Source organism: Bombyx mandarina, chromosome 05 (assembly GCF_030267445.1).
Source record: "Bombyx mandarina strain Sakado chromosome 05, ASM3026744v2".
In the NCBI taxonomy this organism is placed as follows: Eukaryota; Metazoa; Arthropoda; class Insecta; order Lepidoptera; family Bombycidae; genus Bombyx; species Bombyx mandarina.
The window spans coordinates 537894-558709 of record NC_143212.1 but is presented as its reverse complement, the minus strand read 5'-3'; the positions used below and the strand labels follow the sequence as shown (position 1 = coordinate 558709).

Below are 20816 nucleotides of genomic sequence, written 5' to 3'. Positions count from 1 at the left end.
ATTGGTGCTCCACTTGTATTGGTTTTATTGTAATGTTATATAGCCTTATAGCCTTCCTCAATAAATTTTAAATTTTGTGAGTCGTCGTGGCCTAAAGGATAAGACGTCCGGTGCATTCGTATCGAGCGATGCACCGGTGTTCGAATCTCGCTGGCGGGTACCAATTTTTCTAATGAAATACGTACTCAACAAATGTTCACGATTGACTTCCACGGTGAAGGAATAACATCGTGCAGTAAAAATCAAACCCGCAAAATTATAATTTGCGTAATTACTGGTGGTAGGACCTCTTGTGAGTCCGTACGGGTAGGTACCACCGCCCCGCCTATTTCTGCCGTGAAGCAGTAATGCGTTTCGGTTTGAAGGGTGGGGCAGCCGTTGTGACTATACTGAGACCTTAGAACTATATCTCAAGGTGTGTGGCGCATTTACGTTGTAGATGTCTATGGGCTCCAGTAACCACTTAACACCAGGTGGGCTGTGAGCTCGTCCACAAATCTAAGCAATAAAAAAAAAAAAAAAAAAAATCAGCTATCTAACGCTGAAAGAATTTTTCCAATCGGACCGGTAGTGCCTGAGATTAGCGTGTTGAAACAAACAAACTCTTCGGCTTTATAATATTAGTATAGATATCCAATTTGAACATAAATATTTATATTCTCATTAATACAAATATATTCATATATACACAATATATTAGACAGACATTCATCGGACATGAAAAAAAGAATACATAAGTATCAAGCAAGTTTTGAAAAAAGTTCTCGTCGCTAGCGGCTGACTATACCTACTACTGCCATTCCTGATTCTTATGAACAACGACGAACAGGCCGCTTACTCATCCGCTTAGAGAGGCAATAAAAAGTTATGCAAAATTACTAAAAATTATATTTAACAATTTCGGTATATTTAGAACTAGCAACCCGTCCCCGCTTCGCATCGGAAACTGTAATTTATTATTGATTTCTCCACTATTTAATGGATGTTATTATACATATAAACCTTCCTCTTCAATCACTCTATCTATTAAAAACAAACCGCATCAAAATCCGTTGCGTATTTTTAAAGATTTAAGCATACACAAGGATATAGGGACAGAGAAAGCGACTTTGTTTTATACTATGTAGTGATACATCAGGCATCATTGATTGATCAATCATTTTAAATTTATGTTTGGAGTTAATTTTGTTTTAATTCTCAGATCAAAGATCCATACCGTTGGCTCGAAGATCCAGATTCGAATGAAACCAAAGAATTCGTCGAGGCTCAGAACAAGATAACGCGTCCGTATTTAGACGCATGTCCCGTGCAGAAATCGATCAACGAGAGGCTGACGGAACTGTGGAATTACCCTAAATATTCATGCCCCTTCAGGAAGGGCAGCAGATACTTCTTCTTCAAGAACACCGGTCTGCAGAACCAGAAGTGAGTGAAAAAGATCCAATATGTGTATTTGATGTGCAAATTAATCTCTAACATATAACTATACTGAGACCTTAGAACTTATATCTTAAGGTGGGTGGCGCAGTTACGTTGTAGATGTCTATGGGCTCCGGTAACCACTTAACACCAGGTGGGCTGTGAGCTCGTCTACCCATCTAATAAATAAATGAAAAAACATTTAAGAAAAGAACCCATAATATTATATTTAAAGTGAAACCATTAATAAATGAGATACCGATAGCGCTATTTAAGTTCACTTGCGTTTGAACAAACCTTAACACTATCAAAAAGTCTCATATACCTATTTAATACGATTTATAACCCACGAACTTAGCTGTATCAGTGAACATGATTTGTTTCAATCGATCGATATGTCAATCGATTTTCAGTAAAAATAATCTTATCGGTATTCAATTCAATCTTACCAATGCAAGTGATTTAATAATACCACTTATTTTACAGTGAAATCAATTTTAATATTAAATATGAAATTATACATCATCTCGTTTTTATATTCGCACGGTCTGCCACCGGAGTAGAGTTCATCCATACTACTTATAACTGCGTTCATCCACAATGCGTTTTCAAAGATCTTTTCAGCAGTCTACCATGGTTAGGTTTTCTTCATTTTTCGTCCTTAAATCCGTCCTATTGCTCTTGTAATAGGTAATGTGTGTATAAGAGATGCGACATCTTCAACGTTTATGTTATATATATTTTAAATTATAGATAGATTTTTTTTTAATTACTTCATTAAAATATTGGACGGTACTCGTTACTAACACTCGCGCTGGCCCTGTAACAGGTATACTACGCGCATGCGTTACGGTTCGAGTGCCACGCATTCACTCTCGCTCTGTCTCTTTCTAGTACGGTAGCGTTAAACGTTTAACGCAACCTTGTTGGAAGTCGCTTTAGAAGTTTCACTTCAAAATGTTGTTTTAGTGCGTTGTACGTGCAAGACGGTCTGGACGGCGAACCCCGCGTCTTCTTGGACCCGAACACTCTGTCCGAAGACGGCACGGTGGCGCTTTCTGGTACAAAGTTCACCGAAGACGGATCCACCTTGGCGTACGGACTTTCTGCCAGCGGCTCTGATTGGATAGCTATACATTTCAAAGACGTTGCCACCGGTAAGCTTTCACTCTTACTGTTCACTCTTATTCTCTTATACAAATTTTTGGCGGGAACGCGAAGAGTGAAGTTGTGTGATTTGTTTTATTTTGTCTATTTAGTATTTCTTCAGGTTTAAATGTATAATAACGGTGGTTTATTAACTGTTTGGTATCTGTGAAACTGTACAAATGTGGGAAAATTATATAAAGCCGCTGAACGTAACTTCTCGGGATCCTCCAAAAAGTCCACCGAAAAACTCTCAGTAAATGACCACCACTTTACTGAGATTATATTTCATCCCGTATTATCTCATTTCATATCATTTTTCACATAAAAACAAAAATATTTATTATAATTTTTTGTTAATGTCAAACACCATGTTATGATAAGTGATAACACACACTCCCACTACTGACTAATGTAATACCACCTTGTATGTTAACATCAGTCAAAAATGTAGGTTGTAGAATATGCCATAAATTAGACATATAGAAACACTTGAAAAAAGAAAAACAATTACGCCCCGTCTGCACTTTGATAAGAAAGATGATTTGTGGTCAGTCCATAGACCGCCGTAACCTTCCTGTAATTGCTTCTAATATACCGACATAACTCTTACAGTTTTACATACAGTAAAAGCTCTTTATTCGCGGAATATACGTTCCGTGAGTATGTCGCGAATACAAAAACCGTGAATATGATAAAGCGCGCCTACAAAGGATATGCGGTTAGATACGTACATATTGGAATCCTCTATAATAATGTGTATGTACTGATTAGATCCCCGAATAAAGAAATCTTTAGGCGCAAATGTAGGAATTGGGTTGTATTTTTTGTAATCTGCGAATAGTGAAAACGCGAACGAAGGAAACGCGAATAAGGATCTTTTACTGTATAATATTATTATCATGGAAAGAAACACGAAATTCAACTGACTATGTCGTTAACCAAATCCGGGACTGATTACAGAAATAGGTTGTTCATTTTTATAAAAGAAAGTTTCTCTCGTATATACCTAGTCAGGTCATAAGTATTGTCACACAGTAAAAATTTTTCTTTTAGAATGCTGGCCACAAAAAAGTTTATTGAATTCGAATTTCGAATTGTTCATGAAAATAAAAAATGTATACTTTTAGAATTTTACTCATTTTTAAATATGGAGTGGACGCTTAAAGAAGACCGTGTTGCAGTTATTGCGTTGCATCGTTGCGGTTACGCGCCAATTCAAATTTTTAACATACTGAAAAATTTGAATATAACCAAAAGATTCGTTTATCGTACCATCAAACGATACAATGAAGACTCTAGTGTAGATGACAGGTCAAGAAGTGGTCGCCCTCGGTCTGTTAGGACTCCAGCAGTGATAAAAGCTGTGAAGGCGCGAATTCAAAGAAATCCCAAACGTAAGCAGAAACTGTTGACCCTTCAGATGGGGTTAAGCAGAACCACGGTGAAAAGGGTGTTAAATGAAGACTTAGGGCTTCGGGCATATCGAAGAAAAACAGGACATCGTTTGAATGCTCGTCTAATGGACCTGAGACTGAAGAGATGCCGCGCTTTGTTGAAGCGGTACGCGGGAAAAAAATATCGGGAAATTCTTTTTTTGGATGAAAAAAATTTTACCGTAGAAGAGAGCTATAACAAACAAAATGATATGGTGTACGCACACAGTAGTGAAGAAGCGAGCAACCATATTCCGCGTGTCCAACGAGGTCATTTTCCATCCTCGCTCATGGTATGGTTGGGAGTTTCTTATTGGGGCTTAACAGAGGTACATTTTTGTGAGAAAGGTGTAAAAACGAATGCAGTTGTGTATCAAAATACAGTCCTGACGAACCTTGTGGAACCTGTTTCTCATACCATGTTCAATAACGGGCACTGGGTATTCCAACAAGATTCGGCGCCAGCTCATAGAGCGAAGAGCACACAAGACTGGCTGGCGGCGCGTGAAATCGACTTCATCCGGCACGAAGACTGGCCCTCCTCCAGTCCAGATTTGAATCCGTTAGATTACAAGATATGGCAACACTTGGAGGAAAAGGCGTGCTCAAAGCCTCATCCCAATTTGGAGTCACTCAAGACATCCTTGATTAAGGCAGCCGCCGATATTGACATGGACCTCGTTCGTGCTGCGATAGACGACTGGCCGCGCAGATTGAAGGCCTGTATTCAAAATCACGGAGGTCATTTTGAATAAACTTTAGTGTCATAAGAATCTATGTTTTGTTAAGTTCATTTTGGTATATGAATGGTTACATAATGAATAAACTTGTTTCAATTATTTTACATTAAACATGTGACAGAATTTATGACCTGACTAGGTATGTATGTACAGAAACCACAAAAATAATCACATTACTTCGTTTTTTTTTCTGCCCCGGTAACGAGACCTTTAAGCAACTTGTTTATTCAAAAGTGAATTCTGTTACTGATTTAACGATTGTGTCGTATTCTAGGCGAGGATTATCCGGAAGTTTTAGAAAAAGTCAAATTCGCTTCGATGTCGTGGACGAAAGATAACAAGGGATTATTTTACTCGGTAAGTGCATATTGGATTCATATCATGAATGCTGATAAGGTCACACGAGGAAAACTTGTATTCTATTTTGTCCGTTTCCATGCCAGTTTGACATTGGACTACGTAGAGATGTTGAACTTGACCTATAAGCAATAAGCGGCGATGTTTTGATTGTGTTTACTTTATTTTAACTATAAAAATGAGCAGGAACATTAATTTCAAGTCAGCTAAAAGTCATTTAAAAAAAACGGTGCACGTGAATGAAGTGAAACTTCTTTTTCGATGTTTAGTATTGTGGTTTTCTTCATTTTTCGTCTTTAAATCAGATTGCTCTTGTAATAGTGAATGCTATGTATAAGAGATGCGACATCTTCAAGTTTTAATATAATATATATTTTAAATTATATATAGAAAAATAACTAAATAAATATATATTTTTTTTAAATACTTCATTAAAATATTGGGTGCTACTCGTTGCTAACGCTCGCGCTGACCTATAACGCAACCTTTCCGGTCACCGTCCTCGCTGAACCCGTCGCTTGCGACGAAGGGCTCGACGACTAAATTAACCCACAGACACAGCCCCCCACTAAGTTTCTCGTCGGATCTTCTCAGTGGGTCGCGTTTCCGATCCGGTGGTAGATTCTGCGAAGCTAAGCTAAGCTCTTGCTAAGGCCGGTGTTAGTAATACTCCCGGTTTGAGCCTCGTAAGCTCATCTACTAGTTCGGTGTTCAATGTATGTGCCACTATTCATTCGTTAAGACATATACTGCAAATAAACGTGCAGGACAATCCCGTGTGAACCCAACTTAACTGATTCGCACCGTTTAGGCTTACTAAAGTCGCTACTACCCTGCCTATTTCTGCCTTGAACCTTTTGATTTGAAATGTGGGGACAGCCGTTGTACAATACAATTGAGACTTTGATCTTACTTTCGTATCCCTATTGACGTTGTTATGGACTCACGTAACCCGCTGAGCTCGTTCGCCCAAATTCCCAAATACACCGAACTGACGAAATATTAACAAAAACGGTGTTTAATTTTGAACGTAGATGTACCCGAAGCAGACCGGCAAGACGGACGGATCGGAAACTGAAGTGAATCACGACCAGAAACTCTGCTATCACCGGATAAACACGTCGCAGTCCGAAGACGTTGTCGTTGTGGAGTTTCCTGAGGAACCGCTGTGGAGAATGTGAGTGCTGGCATTAGTAAAAATAATAAAAAAACAACCAATCCATAAATATCATAACATAAATTCGTTATAAAACATTTTATTTTTGTTGCTAAGGAAATACAGTGGTGGTCGTATAATTAGAAACACTTCTCCCTAGCCTCATAGGCTACCAACTAATAGGTAGGGAAAAACCGTAAGCCGTACCGTAAATCGCAAAGTTTTCTGTGCTTGTTTAAATTAAAAAAATAATAATACAAGGCTGTTAGTTTGGTGTCCTGTGCCTTTAACTGTGTTTGTGAATAATAATGTAGGGGAATGATACCCCGCCCCGCTTAGCTTACTATGCTACTAGTAAGCTAACGTATATACGTTGGTCAGTCAGCGGTCATTAACGGACAGCGATCCACCGCGGCTGCTGACGCGAATAGGCATATAATTGTACGTAGTGTTTTATTGACCGCTTCGATAAGATTTTTTTTATTGCATAGTTGGGTGGACGAGCTCACAGCCCACCTGGTGTTAAGGGGTTACTGGAGGCCATAGACATCTACAACGCAAATGCGCCACCCACCTTGATATATAAGTTCTAAGATCTCAAGTATAGTTACAACGGCTGCCCCACCCTTCAAATCGAAACGTATTACAGCTTCACGGCAGAAATAGGCAGGGCGGTGGTACCTACCTACCCGTGCGGATTCACAAGAGGTCCTGCAACCGCGAGTTTGATTTTTGTTAAACGATGTTATTCTTTCACCGTGAAAGTCAATGGTGAACATTCGGTGGACAACACACAACGCACAATAAAACCTCAACACAAAACCTCACAATAAAAAAATAAAAAATTTAAATATCTTGTCACAGCGTAGCCGACGTGTCTGATTGCGGCCGGTACTTGCTCGTGTACCCGGTGCGCGACAGCCGCGACAACCTGCTGTTCTTCGCCGACCTCAGCAAGCACCCGGAAATCAACGGGAAGCTGCCGCTCATGCCCGTCGTCGAGGAATTCGAAGCCGATTACGAGGTGATCAATCAAACTAAAAATACAGGGTGTTCTCATTAACACGTAACATTCTCTGTAGAGGCTTTTATTATACTGGTACTGGTGGTAGGACCAGTACCAGTTTAAGGTCGGTAAAGTATATAGATCGGTTTGAAGGATTGGGCAGCCATTATAACTATACTGAGACCTTAGAACTCATATATCAAGGTAGGTGGGGGCAATTACGTTGTGGATGGCTACGGGCTCCGGTAACCACACGGCAGGCAGTGAGTTCACCAAGCTATGCAATAAATAAATAAATAAAAATTTAAAGGTTTAAAAAAATCAAGAATTTTTTTTGTTTGCTCACCTTATCGCTATTTCAGCTACCCGAGAACCAGTAGGTGAGCTCACGGGCGGAAATCTGAGAGAGTTTGCTAACAACAGCCCTAGTAAGAGCAGAGCTTCACTGAGTCTACCACCGGATCGGAATCGCGACCCACTGTGACAAGATCTGGCGATAAACTTAGTGGGCTTGTATCTGTGTGTCTAGATTGCACGTTGAACTCTTTGGAGTTCGACTAGAACGGTGACAAACCTAACCATGAACACGGTCGATCAACCAAAATAAATTTAAAGTCCTTGTGGAAATAAGCAATTAATAAGCATTGTAGTTTCATGCATTTGAATAGTGACGTCAATATTCATGTTCATATATTAAAAAATTCAGTTTACCGAAATTGGAAAAGGAAATACCAAATTTTTTTTAAACTACTTTTTTACACTATTATAAATATTAATTTATTTATTTTTCAGTACATCACGAATGAGGGTTCTGTATGCATCATCCGCACGAACAAGAATGCTCCCAACTACAGGCTGATCATGATCGACCTCCAGAATCCCGCCAAGGAAAACTGGCGGACATTAGTACCCGTAAGTTCGAAGGTTTACGACGATACGTCTTGAACGTATTCGAAACCTCATTTTTTTGGGTTTATAGTAATTTTTGATAGCATGAAAATAAATGTTGCTCAATTATTTGGTTAAGGCAGCATCGCACGTTGTTACACTAATACGCTTGTTGTCTGCAGGAACACCCGACAGACGTGCTGGATTGGGCGGCCGCCGTAGACCAAGACAAACTGGTCATACACTACATCAGGGACGTAAAGGTGACGTATTTCAAAATTTGAATTTCTCTTTCATGATAATCGAGCTTTGCTCGGTTTTTTTTTCGATAACGCCATCTTGTTGTGTCTTTAAAGCGGTTAGTTGCCATCAATTAAGAAAAATAGTATTATTATTCGCTAATAGATGTCGGGAAGAGTTGATTATTGAAAACACGAATAAAACAACATTTTCTGAAAATAAATCGTAGTTAGATCGGTTTATCGCCCCCGAAATTCCCTGTATACTAAATTTTATGAAAATCGTTGGAACCGTTTCCGAGATTCAGATTTTATATATACAAGAATTGTTCGTTTAAAGGTATAACATGTCTAACATCTAACAACGCTTATAAACATAGAATATGGCATTAGCACAGTTTATGTAACTATCAATCTAATTTCACTACTTCGACTGAATTACTGATAAATGCTAATTAAAAAAAATGTTTTGCAATTATTAACATCCCATTTATACATCTTTATATGGGCACGCAAAAGGCTTGTTAATAAGACCGAAGTAGGTATAGGTGTATTCGACACTTGCATAGACAGTTTAGCGACAACACATTAGAGAATCAATTTCATGTTAATACCGTAATCGTATAGCTTACCAATGAATCTATACTTACGTAATAATGTCCTTCAGACTACCCACATAATCCTTTTTTTTTTTTAATAACTTTTTTACAACTTAATTGTATTTATTAGTTAGCTGATTATTCAAGTGTCTACATATAACACTTAAGTCGTTGGTGACCACAAAAAGTGTAAATTATTTAAAACTTTGCTAATAAAAAACTCCCTAGATTGTACCGTAATAGTTTTGTAGTCTTGAGAGTTTGCACGGGTGGGTACCACTGCCTTACCGGTTTCTGCCGAGAAGCAGTAATGCGTTTCGGTTTTTAAGGGCGATCCAAAAAAAAAAGGTGTCTATGACTCGCGAGAATCATTATTTTATTTTTTTTAAATATTCACTTTAATTATTTAATTTCAGAGCGTACTTCAATTGCACGATTTGAAAACGGGCGAGTTTATACAAACGTTCCCGTTGGACGTCGGGTCCGTGGTCGGCTTCACCGGCAAGAAGAATCAAACGGAAATATTCTATCATTTCATGTCTTTCCTCACGCCGGGAGTCATCTACCACGTCGACTTCAAACAGAAGCCGTATACTCCGAAGGTGCGTAATAAAACGTGTTTTTATAATAAACTAGCCTTACTCACCTGCTCCGCTGGGCATTTAAAATTAACATTGTTATTTATTGTCATTATTATTAGGGAGTACAACACTCATATAAATATTAGCCTATCCATTAAGTACATGTAGTTTCTACATGGATACCAAGTTTCAAGTCAATCGGATGCATGGTTCAGTAGTTATAACGGAACATCCGTAAAACCACTGTAGATTTATATATTAGTATAGAAGGCGGTTGAGAGTAGACTAGAGATTTATTGTCAAAGTTCTACACAGACTGACAGTTGATGACAGATGGCGCTAGCTAATTATTTACATTCTGTTACAATATTAAGATCGTAACACATCATGTAATAAAGATACAACGCGCAAAATAATAAGTTGCGTAATTACTGGTGGTAGGACCTCTTGTGAGTCCGCGCGGGTAGGTACCACCACCCTGCCTTTTTCTGCCGTGAAGCAGTAACGCGTTTCGGTCTGAAGGGTGGGGCAGCCGTTGTAACAATACTGAGACCTTAGTACTTATATCTCAAGATGGCTGGCGCCTTTACATTGTAGATGTCTATGGGCTCCAGTAACCACTTAACACCAGGTGGGCTGTGAGCTCGTCCACCCATCTAAGCAATAATTAAAAAATATATAAACATTTTACTTAAATTAAAATCAATTCGTTTTGTATAAAAATATATGTAATACTAGCGGACCCGACAGACGTCCCGTGAATGCATACACAAAAATTAATTCAAGTCGATCCAGTCGCAGTTTAGTTGCAGTATCGATATAATAACCTATATACCGACTGCAGCGCCCTCTGCCGGGCTGGTTTGTGAATCGAAACTATCCAGGGCGCCACCCAAACGCATACAAAGAAATTCATTCAAATCGGTCCAGCCGCTTAGGAGGAGTTCAGTGACATAGACACGTACAGTAGAATTATATATATAAAAAATAATTTTATGAGAACACTATATTTATTTATTTATTTATTTATTTATTAAGTTGCACCAACAAAGTGATCATCAATATGACGGCGTTAACGATATTTATGTTATATAGCACGTGCAATAGGAGTGACTCACACAAGCCAGGTGCGCCGGCCGTGTCGTTCCACTCGTAAACAACAGCTGCAACAGAAGTGACTCATAAGCCAGCTGCGCCGGCTAGTATAAAAAGGCGGAACGTGCCTTGAAATGAACATTCGTTCGACTGCGTTTGCCCGGTGCACTTACTATATCGTTGTTACATTGTGTGATTCAGTGACTGTTGTACGTACTGGTTAAAGTTGGACAAGTGTTAAAGTGACATCGTTTTACTTGGTGTTCAACAAGATAATATCTACCCTCAAGCCAACATCAGAAGTGGGATCAGAACTCACGTGACGTGTTGAACATGTTCGAAGTACAGCAAAAAAAAAACATGATGCAGATCAGAATACTAGTAGTGGTACGCCACAAGAGCGTGAATGCAGCATACGTAAGTCGTGTAATAACGTCTCTGTTACCTCGATGGAAGATCTGAGCCACGAAGAAATCGTCACATCTTACGTTCTGGCTCATGTTGCCCAGTTTGACTGTCGACTTCATCACATGGCATTTACTAACGGAAATACAACACGTAACAAGCTATTGCAAGAAATTAAGGCAAGTGCAAATCTCAAGTGAAACTTCGATCGCAATAATGGATCTGTCATGACGAGTGGGTAGTTCCGACACGAATCGTTTTTAAGCCAATGACTACTGTTAGAGTTACATGGCACTAGTACAGTAAACCAGGACATGAGACTGTGAATTGTCGCTGAAATTTTAGAATCTACTCGATTCAATACCAATAACACTACACGTTCGATGACTTCGGGCTCCAGCAAGCAAGCAAACAAGAAAGCAAGCAAGTTTCCGTGGGGAAGAAAAATTGACACATCTGAAGTCGTCGTGACCTGTAAGATAAGACGTCCGGTCCGTTCGTCTGGCGATGCGGCGGTGTTCCGGTTCCGCTGGCGGATGCAGGTTTTTCCGGTGAAGTGCGTGCTTGTGCGTGCTTGACAAGTGTTCGCGGTTGGCTTCCTCAGTGTGGGAGTAACATCGTGTAAGAGAGGTGGAACCCGTAAAATTGTAGTTTGCGTGGTGGCTGGTAAGATTTGTTGCGGTAAGAAGTTTGCATGGTGGTAAAATGTCTTGTGAGTCTGCACAGGTAGCCGGAGGTGAGACTTCCGCGGTCGCGGCCCACCCAGTCCGCGAGAACCGGGCAGATCGCCTCGACGGTACGGAGGCCGGCCGACGGGTCTGCCAAACGACGAGACCACGCCTCCAGCACGGACTGCCGATATTGGAGCCCCCGTGCTCCGGCTGCACTTGCGCTAGAGCGCGCCGCCTCGTAGGAGACTGTGAGGTATCATTGAATAACTCTGACTGCGATCGCGCGCTGCCGGCGTCGCAGCGCGGCGACGTTCTCGTGGGTAAGGACGTGGCACCAGACGGGTGCTCCGTATAGTGCCATCGACCACACGGGTACCATCACCCTGCCTATTTCTACCGTGAAGCAGTGGTGTATTTCGGTTTGAAGGGTGGGGCAGCGGTTGTAACTATACTGAGACCTTAGAACTTCTATCTCAAGGTGTGTGGTGCGTTTACGCTGTGGATGTCTATGGTAACCACTTAACACAAGGTGGGTTGTGAGCTCGTCCACACATTAATACGAAGAGCATAATCAAACGAAATTAGATACGAAGTTTAAAGGGCCGTTTAAAGTAGTTGAAGTATTGGATGGTGTCGATTTAATTTTGACTCTCACACATTCGCTTAAGGCTCGAGCTGCTACTTGCCTCACAAAAATACAGCCTGGTAAGATATCCTGGTCTACTATTAAAGAGATGCTGACAAAATTATCTAATGATGCAAGACCACTTCGACCTGGTTATTAAATTTGAAATGGAAAGCAAAAAAGGACCAGCTGAAGCCGGTATCCGGCTATGGCAACTTATAAAGAAGATTCCCGACGATAATGTGCCAGAACAAATAGCCACCGGATTTGTTATATCAATACTGTCGCAGTGTGATGAAAGAATCCGTCGGGAATTGAACTCTGTCGTTATTACCACAAAAAATCGTCTATTTCACACATTACGTGGCTTTACCCTCAAAAGAAAAAACGAAGATCCTGATAAAAAACCAAAACGCTCTCGAAGTTTTTTTCCGTGGAAGCTGCCATTTCTGCGGAAAACCTGGGCATCGTGCCGAAGGGTGTTGCGACAGATACTGCTCTCAAACTTTTTTCGATATTCCAGCAAAACCTGAACAACCTCCTCATCCGTGGGCGCCCGGCTCTCGCCTGCAAGTCAGCTGTTACGTGTGCGGTGATGCGAGTCATGTAGCTTCTGGGTGTTCCATGCGCTACAAGAAGAAAAACGACACTGCTCCAGGTGCTGTGGCAGGTGCAACCAGAGACGTCAACGTGTGTTCCAGAGCTTCAGTGTGTTACAGAGCTTCAGTGTGTTACAGATAAGTGGTTTTGGCTTCCCCTTTATGTTCCATTGAGGGTCAGAATGTAGTCTTATAAAACAAAGCCATAGTAATTTATTCAATGGTAAGAGGTTTCATGAACAAGTCACTCTTTGATCTGAAAGTAACTCGGACCAATCATGGCAAGAGCAGTTAGGGGATATTCAACTCGCCCTTAATAGTACACGTTGTCAAGTAACAGGGTTTACTCCAATAGAATAGATGTTTACCGTTCAGGGTAGTTCACTTGAAATATCTAAAGTTTCAACAGAGTGATAATCCCTTGGTTTAGTCGAGGCAAAGCTAAAGTCAAACTTTTTTCCGCTGGGGATTTTGTTTTCGTAAGTTGACCGAAAATGTAAAGGTCCCTTCAACATTACTGCAGTTATGGAAAACGATAGGTATAAATTGAGACATGTAAATAGTTCTAATAGAGTGTACAAATTTCCCCATGAAAACTTACGTGAAATACCTCGAGGCCCGTCAGGCCTACTAGAAATTTCTGAAAATTATAGTGACGATGACGTGACGGCGTACACAGATGGGTTAATTAATCTTGTTCATGAAACTGATCTTAATGATGACGACTCTATCACTGACAATAGAAGCGACATTTTTGTCCGCAAATAGCGATACAGCAAACATAGTCTGTGGGTAGTGATACAATGTCTGTAACTTCAGGCACCTCAGGTGCAGGTGTTGGAAATGTAGAAAACGATGGTCGGTCTCGCACTATTTCGGAAGAAATTCCGTATAAATGTTCTGGTTTAAGAAATGTTTTAACAAAAGATACCGTACATGCAGATTAAAAAAAAAAAAAAGAAGAAAAAAAAAAGAGAATTGTATGTGGCTAGAGAGATGTTAATCCGGACTAGCAAAAAAAAAAGAAAAAAAAAAAAAAGAAAAAAAAAATGTAGGTCGTTGAAGGGTGTATCCGGTCCAACGACTTGGCTAAAGGGATGTTGATCCGGACTAGCAAAGAAAAAAAAAAAAAAAAAAGAAAAAAAAAGTGTGAAGTCATTGAAGGGTCTGTCCGGTCCAATGGCTTGGCTATAGGGATTTTCATCCGGACTAGCCACAACAATTAGCTACAGGGATTGCGATCCGGTCTAGCATTATCCGGTCCAGTTCGAAAAACTGAAGGGATAACAATTCCGATTTTAGTGAAAAGGGACATACTTACATTCCTGAAGAGTTTTAAATGAACTGGCCCAGGTATGTAAGCAGTCAGTATTTATAGCCAGTATAGGATTTTCTGAAGAATTATGCGAACCGAACCGTACTAGATTGTTAATATCATAGACCACGTTTTAAGTTGCATCCGTTAATGTCAGGATGAACGAACACGTTTGTTGTTCACAGACATACCATAAGAATGCGCGCACGAGGACGAGCGCACGTCAGTATGGCCGTGACGGCGTTAACGATATTTATGTTATATAGCACGTGCAATAGGAGTGACTCACACAAGCCAGGTGCGCCGGCCGTGTCGTTCCACTCGTAAACAACAGCTGCAACAGAAGTGACTCATAAGCCAGCTGCGCCGGCTAGTATAAAAAGGCGGAACGTGCCTTGAAATGAACATTCGTTCGACTGCGTTTGCCCGGTGCACTTACTATATCGTTGTTACATTGTGTGATTCAGTGACTGTTGTACGTACTGGTTAAAGTTGGACAAGTGTTAAAGTGACATCGTTTTACTTGGTGTTCAACAAGATAATATCTACCCTCAAGCCAACAAATACAAAACATTGACAAATTGACAAAAGTTCATGGCAGATGTCACCTCAATTATAGATGCAATCGACAGTGCATTACAACAAAAATAAAAAAAATATACAGCTAAGATTTGAATACATTTCATTCATTGCTTAAGATTAATTTAATTGGGAGATGATCCGCGACAGATTTTTCCTGTAAGTAGTGAGACAATCAGAAAAAACATCTATTTCACTTAAAATAAGTTCAGCGCAATCGGACAACTCCGAAGGAACATTGACGGAGACCGCGCTACCGTGGACATTATTGTAGTCCCAAAGGATTCTGTTTAAGGGAGAGTAAGCACCTAAATTCGAACGAGCGGGCTTTCTTATAAACGGTTTATATTTCTTCGTTCTTGGTAGGTACTTAGAGGCTGATATTTTTATCTGGGTTAATAGATTAGGTGTGTCGGTTATTCCATGAATTAATTTGTACAGAAATATACCCCCCATTAGTTTTATCCGGTTTAGAAGAGAGTCTAAATTAAAGTGGCAAAGTCTATCTTCATAGCTGGGTAACTTCCTACCCAGATTGTAGTTGTAAGACAAGTACCATAGAAACCGTGTGTATATACGTAATGTTATAATCTCGTCCCAGGTGTTCAGAGAAGTTACAGTCAAAGGATTCGACGCGTCGCAGTACGAGGCCAAACAGATATTCTACTCCAGTAAAGACGGCACCAAAGTACCCATGTTCATTATATCGAAAAAGGTAAAAGAATATAAACTAGCAATTGTAAATTTATTTTGACGGTTAGCGTGGTATGGACATGTGATGCGTAGAGAGAAGATGCATGTGACTAGGAGATATATGGAAATGGTAGTGCCAGGTAGAGGGGGAAGAGGTCGACCAAAGAAGATATGGATGGAGTGTGTAAATGAGAGAGAGAGAAGTGAGTGTTGAGATGACGGTTGATAGAAGAGATTGGAATAGAATAATTTGCCGTACCGACCCCACCTAGTGGGATAAAATGGAGACAAAGAAGAATTGTAAATTTATTTGAAAACATTTAAAAAAATACAGCTACGAAAAACTATGGAATAGTTAAATATTTAAAAGTTTTTATCGTTATTTTCTTTTTATAATTTAATGTTTAAAATGGTTTAACTATGGTAATGACACTTATCGCGTTGTAGTGAGTAACAGACTAGTTCACGGCCCGCCTTATGTTAAATGATCACCGAATCCCGTAGACGACAAACTGTGAAACATACTTGAAGGCGGAAATAAGGAGGACCGCACACGTGTCCCATATACGAGGCCGCAAAGGTGGCCTAAGCTTACCCTAGTAAATATGGAGATCATGTGATTTCATTTTAATTTTACACTGCGTCGTAGGCAAAAACATTACGCGCGAAAATAATGTTTACAAAGGTATCTGTTATCTACGGGTCAAACTAGGGATAGGTCAGTTTTGCATCAAAACTTGTTATGTTTTGAATAAATTACAATATATAAATCCGGATATGAACAATTGTGGACTAGGTCACTTTTGTGCTGATCGCCTCAAATCGTCTTTTCGCATTAAAAGTGTACAATTTCTTAAAATTTTCCAAAATTGAGTTAATATGCGGAATCATTTGATATCATCAGTATTTTTCTCATAAATACTGTCAAAAGAGCGTAGTTTAGTTTTAGAGTTTATTTTTTTAGTTTACCTATGTTTTGACTACTATTAACAAAATTAATACATAATTTTATCTTACTTTAATAGACAGCTAATTTAACTGGTAAAAAATAAAAAATTAAAGTTGCAAAGATGATTGATATTAAAAACATCACGTGTTAAACCTTTAAAACACTCTCCTGTAAAATAAGTAAGTTTTGAGATTATACAGTTTTAATGCGAGAAGACGATATGTGGTGTGAGTAGAGCTGCCCCCGCTGAGCGCATCCCTATGCTTCCCACCCAGGATCTGCCGCGCGACGGCTCGAACCCGGCCCTGCTGTACGGCTACGGCGGCTTCAACATCAACGTGCAGCCCGGCTTCAGCGTCACGCGGCTCGTCTTCATGCAGCACATGAACGGGATCGTCGCCATCCCCAACATCAGGGGCGGCGGGTGAGTTCCAACTACAGACTTATACTGGTGGTAGCACCTCTTGTGAGTCCGCACGGGTAGGTACCACCACCCCGCCTATTTCTGCCGTGAAGCAGTAATGCGTTTCGGTTTGAAAGCTGGGGCAGCCGTTGTAATTATACTGAGACCTTAGAACTTATATCTCAACATTTACGTTGTAGATGTCTATGGTCTCCAGTAACCACTTAACACCAGGTGGGCTGTGAGCTCGTCCATACATCTAAGGAATAAAAAAAAACTCAAACCACAGGCTTGTGCCTTTGGCAATTTGTAAGCAGTCACTGTAAAAAGTATTTTCGGATTTTTCACCTCACATGAGGTAAATTAAGGGATAAGCAGTTACGGGGACTTTAAAAAAAACCGAAATATCAAATGCCTGCTTTTAGTTATAAATAAATGTACATATAAATGAGGTTATTTTATATATTTTATTATATAAGGTGATTTAGGGATTAATAGTCGTAATAATATGGAAAATATCGTCCCCTTTAAATAAACGACCGTGAAATCAAAATGCCAAAGTTTCATAAAAAAAGTCCAGATAAACGGATTGTAGATACCTAAATAAGTATTGTAATATAATTTCAGAACAATATTTTGATACACTAGAGCGAAACTGAGGGGGACGCTGGTATCCAATGTATAAAAAAATTATATATCATATAAAGAACATGTCCTACCCTTCAAATACATTACTGCTTCGCGGCAGAACTGAGCCAGCAATGTATAACAATAACAATAAGAACTAATTAGATAACAAGTTGTTTATGTAACGAACAGGGAATACGGCGAGAGGTGGCACAACGCGGGGCGGCTGCTGAACAAGCAGAACGTGTTCGACGACTTCCAGGCGGCGGCCGAGTACCTGGTGTCGGAGCGGTACACGCGCCCCGCCCTCCTCACCATCCAGGGGGGCTCCAACGGCGGCCTGCTCGTCGCCGCCTGCATCAACCAGCGCCCCGACCTCTACGGGGCCGCCGTCGTGCAGGTCGGGTGAGTCGCCGACAGTACCCGCTGCGAGACCTGATGCTGTGATTGCTTTTATTGCTGGTGTGAAGTGGTTACCGGAGCCCATAGACGTCTACAACGTAAATGCGCCAACCACCTTGACTAATATCTTCTTTTCGCATTAAAAGTGTACAATTTCCAAAAATATTCCAAAATTGAGTTAATATGCGGACTCATTTGGTATCACCAGTATTTTTCTCATAAATAATGTCAAAAGAGCCTAGTTTAGTTTTAGTTTTTTATTTATTTATTACTTTTAACAAAATTAATAAATACTTTTGTCTACGCGAGACACTGTGGCTTTATTGCCTCTATAATAAAACCAATTGAATTCTTGCTACTTGCTTTAATTACAATTTACAGTGCTTTTGTTCTGATTGTTCGTCTTTGTTCGTCGTTCGTTGTTGAATGTGACCTTTCTCGAAAAGGAAGGATATTGTGCCAATAATGATTATTGTGAGGTATCTCAAGAATGTTGTTGAATGCTGTCAGCGCGCGGTGCCGGTAGTAGTAAATGTTCTGGTATGACGTTTTGGCTAGCTTGCTGTGCTAAACGAGTCAGGCGCCGCGACAACTTTAAAAGACAGATAATGTACCTGGTAAAAAATCCACTTCGATAAAGCGGCACGACACGAGAACCCTCTCATCGTGGCCGCCGGTAACTACATTCCCGATCCTGCGGACAGAATGGAAAGTAGTCGACGTCACCATCTCGGATCCTCCCGATCCACTAACGGTGCTTTTAGGTACTTCAAGCACCGGTCACCGTTCTCGTCGAACCCGTCGCTTGCGACGAAGGGCTCGACGAGTAAATTAACTCTCAGACACAGCGCTCTAAGCTCTGAGTTTCTCGCCGGATCTTCTCAGTGGGTCGCGTTTCCGATCCGGTGATAGATTCTGCGAAGCACGGTTCTTGCTAGGGTTCGTGTTAGCAACGTCGTCAGGTTTGAGCCCCGTGAGCTCACCTACTAGCCACGGTTACGCTGAAATAGCATCTGAAGGCTAACAGATTAGGTAAAAAAAAAAAAAAATGTTGCAAAAGATGATTAATATTAAAAATATCACATTATATAACACTCTCCTGTAAAATTAGTAAGTTTTGAGATTATACAGTTTTAATGCGAGAAGACGACATAAGTTCTAAGGTCTCAGTATAGCTACAACGGCAGCCCTTCAAACCGAAACGCATGACTGCTTCACGGCGGATATAGGCAGGTACCTACCTGCGCGGACTCACAACAGGTCCTATCACCAATAATACCACCACCAGTCATACAGTACTAACGCATCCTTGTTGTGTGTCTGCAGAGTTCTTGACATGCTACGCTTCCAGAAGTTCACGATAGGACACGCCTGGGTCTCTGACTACGGAAGCTCCGACAATAAGACCCAGTTCGAATACTTGCTGAAGTACTCGCCCTTACACAACATTCAGCCGCCGAGCGAGAGTGAGTTCATATTGTTATTGCTTATGTTGAATGTGCATTTTGTAAGTTGAGACGCGCACCAGGTCATGCTATAAGTAAAACATTGTTTTAAAATAAAAGGTTGAGTGGTCAACAGGGTCTGTGGATATAAACAATGGAAGGACGCTACTGTTTGAGACAGTTCGAAGTCTCAATTTAACTCTCTTCAAACCGATTCATTATCGATATTATATTTTTTGTGGGATTGATTTTGTTGCACGATGTTGTTCTTTCGTCGTGGTGGTCATTCGTTAATGTGTCAAGTACGAATTTCATTACAAAAAATGGTGCCTACCTGATTCCAACCCCAGACGAGTACGCCGGGCGTTTTATCCTTGAGGCGTATTTGTTTTTTGATACATTTTCAAGTAAATTTAGTTTTATAGACAAAAAACTAGTAAACTATTTGATGTGTTTATAATTATATTATATAACTTCTAAGAGTTTTTGTTGCACGCGTAACGTTCAAGGCAGCTTCCCCTGTTGCAGCATTTTCCATCTTCTTGTACTGAAATAGAGTTGACATTGCTAGATCGGCCCGAGTACCCGGCGACGCTGATACTGTCGGCGGACCACGACGACCGCGTGGTGCCGCTGCACTCGCTGAAGTTCGTGGCCGAGCTGCAGCACGTGGCGGGGCGCTCGCCGGCGCAGCGCGCGCCGCTGCTCGCCAGGTTCGACACCAAGGCGGGACACGGCGGCGGGAAACCCACCACTAAGATTGTACGTATTTTTTAATAGTTACTTTATGTTATGTTATCTATTCTATCTATTATATTATAAATATAGAAGAATAGATAATATAATACATATCGTCTTCTCGCATTAAAACTGTATAATCTCACAACTTACTAATTTTACAGGATTGTTTTAATACATATTGCGACCATTAATCGAAATAAAAACCATCCTATCTTTCAAGTTGGATCAAACTGCACACGGTGTGCAAATTTAATTTAAAATCGGTTAAGTAGTTTAGCAGTTCATCGCGGACAAACAACTTGACACGTGATTTATATATATTAGATGTGTAAATTGTGCTTTAAACTGCTTAAAGGGGACTTTATTTTTTTTTTCAGATTGACGAACACACTGATATCCTATGTTTCATGACGCAAGCTTTGGGTCTGAAGTTTGTAAAATGATAAATGTTGCCATAGCAAAATTATTATCCATACGAATGCACATAGTATTATGTAAATATACCAGAAACACTGTGTCGTTGACTACCTCGAGGTCTACTGAGACATTGTGATTTTGTTAAGTAATGCTGCTGTTTTTATTAAATAAAACATTGTTTTTCTAAAATGTTAATTTTATTCAACCTGCCTTAAATACACGTTTTAATAATAATTGTTGATGTATTGAGTGTGGTGACCTGCAACTAAGGAAGGTGAAAAAA

The 20816-nt window shown here is 40.2% G+C and overlaps 2 protein-coding genes across 4 annotated transcripts in view; both read left to right on the top strand.

Annotated features, from left to right (window-relative positions):
* LOC114244877 (prolyl endopeptidase) overlaps nt 1-20722 on the top strand; it is a 35476-nt gene extending 14754 nt beyond the window's left edge. For 2 of the 3 annotated variants that reach the window (XM_028176816.2, XM_089727238.1), the window contains exons 3-16: nt 1202-1425; nt 2389-2576; nt 5016-5098; nt 6133-6275; nt 7119-7278; nt 8053-8172; nt 8331-8411; nt 9403-9588; nt 15458-15571; nt 16774-16922; nt 17721-17933; nt 19257-19396; nt 19947-20137; nt 20494-20722. In XM_028176816.2, coding sequence (XP_028032617.2) covers nt 1202-1425; nt 2389-2576; nt 5016-5098; nt 6133-6275; nt 7119-7278; nt 8053-8172; nt 8331-8411; nt 9403-9588; nt 15458-15571; nt 16774-16922; nt 17721-17933; nt 19257-19396; nt 19947-20137; nt 20494-20559 — 2058 coding nt within the window. In that variant the 3' untranslated portion in view covers nt 20560-20722. The remainder of the gene's footprint in view (nt 1-1201; nt 1426-2388; nt 2577-5015; nt 5099-6132; nt 6276-7118; nt 7279-8052; nt 8173-8330; nt 8412-9402; nt 9589-15457; nt 15572-16773; nt 16923-17720; nt 17934-19256; nt 19397-19946; nt 20138-20493) is intronic. The other variant, XR_016323059.1, reaches the window with a different exon arrangement.
* LOC149502881 (uncharacterized) lies at nt 10996-14252 on the top strand. The gene is made up of 3 exons (XM_089727212.1): nt 10996-11004; nt 12305-12443; nt 12887-14252. The coding sequence occupies exons 1-3, from the start codon at nt 10996-10998 to the stop codon at nt 13102-13104; spliced, it is 366 nt and encodes a 121-aa protein (XP_089583338.1). The 3' UTR covers nt 13105-14252.
* Nucleotides 20723-20816: the final 94 nt, after the last annotated feature.

Excerpts from the sequence above, each read along its gene's own strand:
- LOC149502881 (XM_089727212.1), top strand. Across the intron at positions 12,444-12,886 it reads CCTCACAAAAATACAGCCTG|CAAAACCTGAACAACCTCCT; the intron begins GTAAGATATCCT and ends TCGATATTCCAG.